Source organism: Micropterus salmoides, unplaced genomic scaffold, assembly GCF_014851395.1.
Source record: "Micropterus salmoides isolate LMB-PRFRI ecotype aquatic unplaced genomic scaffold, ASM1485139v1 Ms_hic_scaffold_21, whole genome shotgun sequence".
Taxonomy (NCBI): domain Eukaryota; kingdom Metazoa; phylum Chordata; class Actinopteri; order Centrarchiformes; family Centrarchidae; genus Micropterus; species Micropterus salmoides.
In genome coordinates, this window is record NW_024041262.1 from 19,730,275 (window position 1) to 19,741,317 (window position 11,043).

The window sequence follows — 11,043 nt, forward strand, 5'->3', positions numbered from 1 at the left end:
AATACATCTGTGTTTTATCAGAGGAAACAGACACAGATTTCAGAGAGGATGTGGTTCAAAATATACCTCATAACCACAAAAAAAAGATTTTTTGGACCCTGTATTTAACTGTCAACTTATATTTGATATCTGAAAATGTATTCCAAAAATGTTTTGTGAATGTTTAACTGTACATTTAATGTAGGAATATACATTTAATTTTGTAACATATCTCTTAGCAAGCAAAATATATATTTAGTATGTTGTATTATAAAGACACTGGCCTACTTTCATTAGAAAAGTGTATTTTATTGATAGGGTTAGAGTGGCATGAGACTTGGCACAGGAATTAATTTCAAAAAGGTGATGGAAGAAATTACACAAAAATACATCTACATCAAAAGGTCATCTTCATTGGAAAAAAGCAGTGATTAGAAACACATTCAGGATGGGGGAAAAAACATTTACATATACGGAGATAAACCTGAATATTATTTACATGGCAACAGATTACAGTATGTACACAAAGCCAGAACTGGAAGCAAACTGAAGCTCACGGGAGCTTTATTTTTAGGGGAAATACTACTAGACGTTCGATGTGAACAGTCCCAGGAAAGAATGGGGTGATTTGGCAGAGAAATAAATTTGAACAGTGCCTGGAAGTTGTCCTTGAACAAAAGATTACCCCCCTACAGTCTCTGACAAAAGTATTCCAGTAGCCTTTTTGTTAAATTTTTCCTACAATTTCAAAATATATTTTTAAAAGGGAAGTCCTAAACAGCACAAGATTGAGTTTTCAGAGACTGCTAACACAGATATTCCCACATGACAGGTTACATCTGTATCTTACCATAACAATATTGGTTACAGTATATTCAGACGATCCAGAGCAAACATCTGTACATCTATTAACAGACATTCATTATTCAGGCAAACAGAGGAGGTCTGTCCCTTTACAAGACATCCAATAACAGATGAAAACAGAGAGAGAGAGAGAGAGAGAGGGGGATTTTGGGTCAATGTTCAGGGGTCAAAGCCAGGAGGATACAGTACCAAATCCCACCCAGCTAACTGTACTGAGGCCTGTCTGAGTCTCACTGCTCTGTCACCAAGATAAAAATGAGATTATTCAGTAAATTCACCAACAATGACATCAGCATTAATGCTGGTTTTGATTCAACCCTGAGAAAACAGTGGACTGCATGTTCACTTGCGGGCACACCTGCCTAATGTGCCAATGAAGGTAATTTTCTTTAAACAACCAAAAATATAGGACAACTTGCACGGAAACTTACTTATTTGTTTAAGACAGCTAAGACTTTAATTCTACAGATAAACAGGCACAAACGCAGGATTTAAACAGTGATTAGGTCTCCTTAAGACAAATGAAAAGGCATTACAGGTTCAGTCTCGCATTTTTCTAACATTTTTCCATAGGAGAGGTGCCAGTGCTGGAGCCACTTTCTACATCAAATATTTAACCGTTCCGAGTGTTTTGCATCATCAAAGAACTGGACCTTGTCGCGGCAAAAACTGGCTCTACGTCGGCACTGTCAACCTGACTAGGACGGGAAGAGGGAGGAACGGTGCTGCAATATGAAAAGGAAATAAAAAAGAACAATTGTGCAGTCTCCAGATCATCAGCAAGTTGACAAAACCTTCTATAAACTACAGGGGCTTCGAAACAACGTTCACAAAGCAGCACTGGAGAGTGCAACACAAATAATGGAGTGATTTTGGACTAAATTAATTCAGTGCTTGGACACAAGACAAATCAACTCTTGCACAGCTTATCTTGATGCATTTTCACCATCTAACTGTCATCTGCTTACATGTTAAAAAGTACTTATTTCACCATTTCTGTATGTGTTGAGTGGTAAGTTGGATATCTGGTTCAGAGACCATATGCCCGATTTGTAAAATGTTTTGCTGGTTTCCACAGCCAGGCACTGACATCGGCGCCAGCACCGGCACCTTGTGAGTTGAAAAGGCCCAGACAGTCTTGTGCTGTAAGGCAGCGCTCAGGTCAGAGGAGAGTCTCAAGACGAAGCTGCAAAGATCAGATGCTGTCAACAGCTGTTATTTTTTTTAAATCACCACAGTCTCTCCTACTGACTCGTTCCCCTACCAAACCCTGTACTAACAAGAAGGCCAACTCTTCAAAGAGGAGAGTAAAAACTAATATAAAAACGGCTGAAGAAGAATGCTGACGTCTATCGGATTCTTCTAGGGCTGGTCTCTCCCGTCGTCAGGAGCGAGGGGGTGGTTTGTCCCCATTCAGGTCCTCTATTTTCACAGGTTTACAGGGGTCATTGGAGCATGAGCTGTTTGAGGTTGTCATGGAGGATGGTGTCCTTGACGTCCCGGAACACCAGCCTGATGTTCTCCGTGTTGATGGCCGTGGTGAAGTGGTGGTACAGGGGCTTCTGGGTGGCGTCGCGTCTCTTGGTTCGGAAGCACTCCACCATGAACCCCTGGATGTCCGGCAGACTGTGCTCCGGCCCGGTGTATTCAGGAAAGTAGTCCTTGAGCGGAACGCTCTTCACCTTCTCCTCCAGCAGGTCCGTCTTGTTGAGGAAGAGGATGATGGAAACGTTGACGAAGACGCGGTTGTTCACAATGGTCTCGAAGATGTTGAGCGATTCACGCAGCCGGTTGGTCTGCCTGTCCTCCATTAGCACCTGTTAAAGACAACACATTGATTTAATACAATTTCTACTGATAGTTTTAGTGCTAGATGTAATTAAAGTAGTAATTAAAATTTAAGTAGCTGCAGGCAGACTGTCCGTTGCACGGCTCAGCGTGTCCAATCCAATAGCCCTTCTATAAAATAGCTGTGTTACGCTATGAATACTAGTTACAAACTGTGTGGTACAAGATATTCAGTCAGGTTTGCAATTTTTAGTCCCTAGCGGGTCAACTGTTGTTTGTTAGCTGAACCATGCTAGTCAGGTTACCCTGTTGATGTATAGCCCATGTAGTGAGTTAGTACAGTGAACACAAATCATAAAATGACACATTTAATCCTACTGTAAAGATTATATACAATACAGTGGCCAATGATCTATTTCCATTTAAATGTAAAGATTCCTGTAATGGTACCATCTTTTAATAATAAAAAAAAAAAACACTTAAATAACATTTATTCATTTATGTAATTTGTACCATAGAGCACAACTTGCACATGTACACAAAACAGTTTTATTTGTGTATAAATTTACAACTCCTCCAAAGAATAAGAGTGCTTATATAGACACAGCAAAGACGACTTATCAGAAAGTCACCAAACATTATCTGCTAGAAAAAATTGATTAATGCTCCACTTATCAGGCTGTTACAAGTGTGTGTGCGCTTGCTTGTGTATGAGACGGAAGTTAGCCGGCGTGTTTTCACCTGGTCGTATTCGGAGGAAGAGACGAGGAAGAGGATGGAGGTGACCGAGTCGAAGCATTCAAACCAGCGCCTCCGCTCCGACCGCTGCCCTCCCACGTCCACCATCTTGAAGGGAACGTTCTTGATCTCAAAGTCATACTCGTGGATGCCCTTGGTGGGTTTACGGGCCAGCAGGATGTCCTGTTGAGAGGGAAGATAATCCTGGAGGAGGGACGGAAAGACACGGTGAATGTACATGTAGAGAAGATGAGTGTTCGATAAAATAGAATTTGTCAACAATCACAAGATGACGATGGAAATTTAGCTTGTAGACAAACAGAATAGAAACAACACAAACATATGAAAGCTAAAAGTAGCATTTGCATGAAATTAGTAGGCGTATAATCAGGTGATCTGTCTTTACCAAAACATTACTTCAGGTCCTCAGGTAATCTTTTGTGCAAACTTTATTTAAACTATAAATAGGTGGATATTGGTTAAATAAATACATGAATATGGACAACCAATTACGGTCTTAATCCAAGTCTAAGGCTTTCAAGCGTGATCAAGACAAAGAGCTTAAAAAAGTTTGTGATTGTTGAGAAAAATCACAGTATAACATTACAAGGAAACACTTTTTAATATTTGCACTTTGATCTTTTGAAAACTATCATTATCATTATGAAGTGCACTCGTAAAAGGTACAATATCATTCGTTTATAACTGGCTTATCTCAAATCTGGTTCCACTGAAACCTCAGAGTCTTAAATGGAAGCTTAAAGTCGAATGTAAATGTTAGGAAATGTCTGCTGGAGATTGGAGGGAAGCTTGACTTAAGGCTCAGACATAAACATTATTATGTTCCACTGCTTCAGTACTACTGGATGAACTCTTGTTAAATTTAAATAAATATAATGACAATATTTCCTCAAGGTACTCTCAGTCACTGTTTGTGGGTTAAAATAAAGAGTTACTCCAAAAATATGTTATATACAATATATATAATATTCACAGGGAACCGGTTTCACTCAAAATCCTCTGGATCTTAACGTAAGAGTGCAAAAGAGTGCACATTTATAGACATGTGTATACATATAACAGGCAAAGCTACTTAAAGTGAAAGTAAAGGAAAAAGTCATGAGCCAAATAATCTAAGGGATTGGAAAATGTAACATGTATAATCTCGAAACCATTACATCTGAAGGTACGGTGATGCTGGGAATGTAATGAATGTAATGGTATAAAAAGGATCAAAGATAGGCTCTTATTTATTTGGTGGTTGGTGGTCTAAGTTTTTTTTTGTTGTACATGTCAATGTTGTTAAAAATCTCTTAAATAATTTGGATGACTGTAAGGGATGGCATGTATGTTTGTTGGAAAAACTGATAAAATTATTCTTCAAAAAGTAGGTGGATATTTGGCAGCAATTTGAGGAAAAAAAAAAATCTGCCCTTTCTGCTAATTCTGCTAATATGTAAGCAGGTTTCTGCAGGGTTCACCAAGTTAAATGTAAGACTTTTACAGTTTGAAGAAAATCGGAGGGGATGGTGTGGCCACGAATTATGTTTTTACTGTACATGTTGTACTGCAGCTAGCAGTAGCAACAGTGTAGGTCTGACAATACTGACTGAAACCGCACTAAAAAAAAAAATGATTGAATGGCCTCCTGCATCAATCCCACGTTTTACAGGCGTATAACATCTTCTCACAGCCTGCAATCAAATACAAAAACCCTTTTAAAACTAACATTATTGCCTTTGAAAATATAAAGAAAGAAAATATTTAAGACTTTTATAAAAAAAAAAATAGAAGGACTTTTTAAGACCTTGTAAGGCCTTTTATTGAGGAAACTAAATCAAATTTGTAAGACCTGCAGATACCCTGTTATAATATCCACTGACTTACTATGTACTTCTACTAACAATACTGAGGTGATGCCAGTTTTCTCACGGCAAAGCGGCCAGCTAATTGGAGCTTTCCTTGCCCAAATGTCAGCATTATCTTTGGTGAACAACCATTTTAGCTTTTGGCAGCTAACCTTAAATTGTCTAGACATGTTGCAATATTAACTATAACATGTACACATCTGATTATAACAATCAGTGCAGGCAGAAACAACTTACCGGCTCGCCAAGCTTATCCAGATTATCCAAGAAATACTTCACTGACTCACCCTGCGACAGGACAGAGGGAGGAATTTCTGTTAATTCTACACAATTTATGATATTCAGTCATTTTAATCAGAAACAGCACCGTTTTACGTGCATTACTCATTTAAGAACTGCTGTTATTGCATTCAATAGTATACATTTGTTGCTGAGGCATGGAGCCACCACAGGACAAAATCTGCCTTTAGCCACCACACACACCCACACAAACAAACAGGTAATTTGTTTGTGTGGGTGTGTGTAATCTGTTTGTTTTCTCCTCCAAAACTGTGTCTGCCCGAGAGCTGAGTCTGCTCTGAGCAGCAGGATGCAAAGTGTCTGGTATTGCAGTAGACACGTGTTTGTAAGTGTGCCTTTGATGTATACAGAAGTGTGGCTAGATCTGTGTCTGTAGGTATTCTTTTCGAGACTGTTCTGACGCTGTTCATGCGCAATTAGTGCAAGCCCGAACATGAGGCTGCCAAGACCGTGATGCATTCCTTTATCTCTGCGCGTGTGTGTGTCTCCTGTACTCAACATAAACCCAAAAACTGACTGCAAAAAGCAAAAGAGATTATAGCTGGGACCCGCAGTGTCTCTACTGTCACCCACCACGCCATTATCAGGTGATGGTTTTGCATGTATTTTGCATCACTGACACCGTAAACTAACCACCCTTGCGTCAGTCGTAGTTATTGTTAGGGCTGTATTTGTGAGTGCCATTTCCCCCCACTATAAGTTTCTGTTTGTAACCTTTGATCTTTCAAAAAAACTAGCTTGACCTGAAAAACCTGTGTGTGTGTGTGTGTGTGCGCACACACGTGGGAAGTGCGCGCAAGGCTAAGATTACACAAGGGAGGGGTAAAATGGCGTGGCGCTAAGCTAAACCCATAGAAAGAAGAGCTGCCTTTCTGTGAGGGTGATTTCAATTCTGGCTGCCCTCAAGTAAATGAGCTCAAATCTGAGGGGACTGGTGGTTTTGAAATCGTCAAAAAAAAAAAAAAAAAAAAATCAGTCAGATAACAAAAGGAGAAGAGAAACAGGAAGATTTCTCTGAGCTTTTTATATTCATTACAAAGCATGACAACCCCTGCTGCTTAAAGGAGTGGCTGTAAAAGCAAAACTGAAACATAACATTACATAATGTCAGTATTTCAATTGTAGCCACATGACACTTAAGATATAGGATGAAAACTGTGATTTGTCAGCGTGTGTTGCGACATTGATAAAAACCAATCTCATGTGAGAAGAGATGAAAATGTTTATGGCTGATTTAAAAGAGCCAGTTTGTGAACTTTTTACTACGCAAAGTGCTTCAGTCTGTACATGTGCTTTTTTAATGACAATTGCAAGCAAGCCTGATGTCGCGTGTGATTTGTGATGCAAATACATAAAGGGCGTGGTCAGATAACAATGGATTGTATCTGCCAAAAGCAGAAAAACTAATTAGCCCTCGCTAACAGGAGCTGGGAAAATTTAAACAGCTCCCAAAACAACAGCTCTTCAGCTGCTGCGTCTGGTTTTTCTGTGTTTATATTTCAAAGGGATAGCGCAGAGAGCTGCAGGTCTAAGATTAAATATCAAGGTTTTATATACTACAAAGGGCTGCAATAAAGGATTCTTTGAACAGTTTGAAATGTCCAACTATTCAACGTACTATAACTCAAGACAAGGAAAAGCAGAAAATTCTCACATTTGAGAAGCTGCGACCATGAAATGTTTGGAAATTTTTGCCAAAATAGCTGCTGATTCATTTCCTGTTGATTGACTAACTAATTAATCGACAAATTAGTTCAGCTGTAGAGTAATCTGTGTAGTCCGGTGTCGTGTCACGCATACACGGACTGTAAAAAAGGAAGTAGATTAAAATCACCAAATACGAAAAACTTGTAAGGTGAACCAACAAACCAACAGTAAAATATTATATAACTAAATATAAATATTTAAAAATTCTATTAATATAAAAACAGAGAAAAGCAGCAAATTCACATTTGACAGACTGAAATCACCAAATGTTTAGTATCTGTGCTTGATAATTACTACATTACTGCTTAATTATCCCCATTTCTATATATTTTTGTACAAACCAATTGCTTAAGTGACAAATTGTTTCTGCACTAACATTAATGATCAGCAATAGGACAGATTTAGAGGGCACAGTACGGATATATTGACCAAAACATGCAATAAACCAGCAACGATTTTGATTATCAGTTAATCGTTTGTCATTTTTCAGCCAAAAAAATTCACTTTGATGATGGTCATTTGAATATTTTTGTTGGTCTGACAAAACACGCTATTTCAAGATATCAGCTTGTATGAGACATTCTTCACACCAAAATATAAGAAAATAATGTTGTAGCAGCCCTACATGCACACCGAATGTACGTTTGTCCTTGTGCTCGAGGTGTGAGTGTTTGTGCACCAACAACGTTGAGTGGGAGAGCTGGGGCTCTGTTTGTAAGCATAAAGCTGTTTAACTACAGATCAACATTCCAGCTCTGATCACTCTTATTCCCAGTTCTGTCTGCACAGCCAGCTCACACCGACAAGCTGAGTGTGAGGCTAACAAAACGCCATTGAGAACAGTTCAGCCTTATGCAACTCACAGGAACATTTAAATTTTCTGCTTTTGTCTCATTACTGAAAGCAACTTTGAGAAGTGTGTCCCCTACGCTCTCCTCAGTGAGGGTTCCTCAACTGCAGGACAATGTGTAAAGTTCACCACATGACCTGACAGCTTGCAGAGAATTAAACAAACGCAAGGCAACACAATTTTTTTGTTGTTTGGTTTATCGCAGCAGGTTGTGAAAGTAATACCAAGAAGCACAGAAAAGTCCCAGTAAGGACTCCTGAATTTGCTGCCAACCACAGCTCTTATTCTGGTGTAAACGGCAGTGTGATAAGAACATGCATGCTGACAGCCAAGACATAAGGAGCAGGGAGAGGTGTAAACAGGAAGCTAACTCAATCACATGTCTGACCGCTCAACAGAAAGAGAGAGAGAGCGCGAGCGAGCCAGAGCAATAGATACAGGGAGAGAGGAAAGGAGGATGAATTAAATAGAAAAATGGTTTCACTTTCCATTTTCACTGCCGTTTCCCCGCCTTTCAACTCACTAACCCATTTCGAAAAATTTGGTGATTGAGAGCTGGGTACCAGAGCCACATGAAGAAAAAATTCTTATCAATTGTGTGGGCTTGTACAAAAACTGGGGCACCATCATCTTTCAGGAAAGTGTGTGTGTGTGTGTACATCCACTTACCAGCTGAAACTCCCTGCGGCGGTCGTATGCATTCTGTATACCTGAGTCCTCCCACAGAGCTTTGATGGCAGGCATGTACTGCAGGAAGACGGACTGCTCCAGCTGCCCGCTGGTCACCTTAGCCGACCGGGTGTCGAACGCCATCATGGTGTCCCCATGCCGGCTGTTATCCGGGTCACCCCATGGGATGTGCAGCTTCTCCCGGGCGTCCACCAACACACGTACACCTGGAGAGGAAGTGAAAGGATCAAGAGTGAGAGAGAAAGAGGCCCAATTGTGGTTACTTAAAAATCTAGCAGGCCAGATACGAATGAACCAAAGGGGAAGAGACACAATACGAGCAGCCTACCAAAAATAACACAACACCGGTGTCTGACAAACCTGAGTGATGTAGCAGGATGTAAAAAAAAGAAGCTTATTTAAAAAACAAACAAATATTTGTACAAGAGGACTGATTAAAAAATGTGACCACGTTACTGTGATTAAAACTTCTGGGACACACACACACACCATATTACCCTGACCTTGCAAATAAATACATTTTTTGAAGCTTTTAATATTTTATATTAAATTTTTGTGTGTCTGTGAGAGAGTATTAACTTGACTTTTTATGTCGTTTTTAAGTCCCTGTTTACCTAGTATACTCCCTGTACATACAAAGAGTGGACAAACAGGAACACATCATAACGCACACTGGTTGGTGGGTTTACCCTCCATTAGCTACATCACTAGGTTAGCTGTTCAGCCACAAAACTTGCCTCTAGCTATTTGATACTGCTGGCTTGCATGTATGACTGTGAGACAAATTAAAACGTTAAACATATAAGGGCTATAAAGTGTTAAAAATGAGATCTAAGAAGAAAACGGTTCGTATGGGTGTGCCGACAGGACTAACGTTAACGTTAAACTGTTTATGTGTGTCCTCTCACACGGCGCTGTGCTGAACAGATGTGGTAACTTTCCCATCCATTTTAAACGCCTTTCAGTCGCCCTCTACTCTCATAATGCACCTGCACTCAGCAGCGAGGTTACCTTTGATTACGTTGCTGTAAATTGTGCCTTTGAAGTCCTCACGGGCTTGCTGGTCGAAGTCCTGGCCGTGGATGATCCGCATTTGTTTGAGGAAAGTCGACTTGCCGCTCTCGCCAGCGCCGAGCAGCAGGATCTTCACCAGCCGTTTCACGTACGTTTTCTCCCGGGAGAGACATCTGTCGATCTCTTTGGACTTTCGGACCTGTTCTACCTCGCCGGTGTTGAGCAGGCAGACAGGTAGACAAACTTTTAACACGGACCTGGTCGGCAGGAAATCCGCCATGTTCGCACAAACTTCATCGATGCTAATTTGATGCGCGTTCACGGGGGCGCAGGCACGGGACCAAGCCCCTTCCCTAAACTCAGGAAGTAGCGCTGCAGAGTGTTTACCATCAATCTCAAGTGGCTTTAAGCTTAGCTGTTTGTACCATGTTGACTCACACAAACATAACGTCTAATCCTTAGCTATGTATTATCATGACACATCAATACAACTATATGACTTTCAAACAGAAATATGTCAGTTGAAGTATGCATATAGGTAATTATCAGTCTTAACGGTCTTAACGACGCAATTATACAACGACAACTACAACTAAAACGCTCAGATTTATGGACACGTCTAACTCTCTACACTGTTTTTAAATGACAAGACAATCTAAAATGTCTGAGTTCGCTAAATTTATAAAACAAATCGGACTTGACTGGTGGCCACACTGGTGATACCATGTCGCGCCCTGCTGGTTCAGCTTGGTGTTTTGCCTGATAGAAAAAGTAGCTCTCTGATTGGTTGATTCCCCTTTCCCATTACGTGTGCTGCTTTCAAAGGCTGTTGGAAGTGTGAAAATTTGTACCTGAACGCAAGAAAGGTGCAGTCAGGAAATCCTCTTTTTTTCCACAAGTAGACCTCTTTATGAGTCTTTGGGTATTTATGAAGGGAATATAACAGAATTTTTGTGACTATTTTAAGAATAAAGCGTTTAATTTTTTATTATTTCGGGCTTTTATTTATAATGTTATGCCATTGATTGATTTTGTGCATTCGTATGGTTGTTTTTTAAATAATAGAAAAGGCATGATCAAATTTGATTGTAACGTCCACATGTTTGCGAAAAATGAAAATGTAACAGCATAATCATGATTTCCAACCTTCCAAGTAGGAGCTTATGGGGAACACTTGAATGCAGCATCAATATCTATCATTGCACTTCCCTCCTAGCATCCCCACACGACACAGGTCTCACAGGC

At 40.1% G+C, this 11,043-nt stretch overlaps 1 protein-coding gene across 1 annotated transcript; it reads right to left on the reverse strand.

Annotated features, from left to right (window-relative positions):
* Window positions 1–267: 267 nt before the first annotated feature.
* LOC119915709 (guanine nucleotide-binding protein subunit alpha-13-like) lies at window positions 268–10,492 on the reverse strand. The gene is made up of 5 exons (XM_038735416.1): window positions 9,796–10,492; window positions 8,764–8,990; window positions 5,475–5,525; window positions 3,373–3,573; window positions 268–2,660 (listed from the first exon to the last, which is right to left on the reverse strand). The coding sequence occupies exons 1-5, from the start codon at window positions 10,076–10,078 to the stop codon at window positions 2,289–2,291; spliced, it is 1,134 nt and encodes a 377-aa protein (XP_038591344.1). The 5' UTR covers window positions 10,079–10,492; the 3' UTR covers window positions 268–2,288.
* Between the last annotated feature and the right edge of the window lie 551 nt (window positions 10,493–11,043).

Excerpts from the sequence above, each read along its gene's own strand:
- LOC119915709 (XM_038735416.1), bottom strand. The coding sequence starts at position 10,078 with ATGGCGGATTTCCTGCCGACCAGGTCCGTGTTAAAAGTTTGTCTACCT. Across the intron at positions 8,991-9,795 it reads TTACAGCAACGTAATCAAAG|GTGTACGTGTGTTGGTGGAC; the intron begins GTAACCTCGCTG and ends CTTCCTCTCCAG. Across the intron at positions 3,574-5,474 it reads TGGATAAGCTTGGCGAGCCG|GATTATCTTCCCTCTCAACA; the intron begins GTAAGTTGTTTC and ends TCCCTCCTCCAG.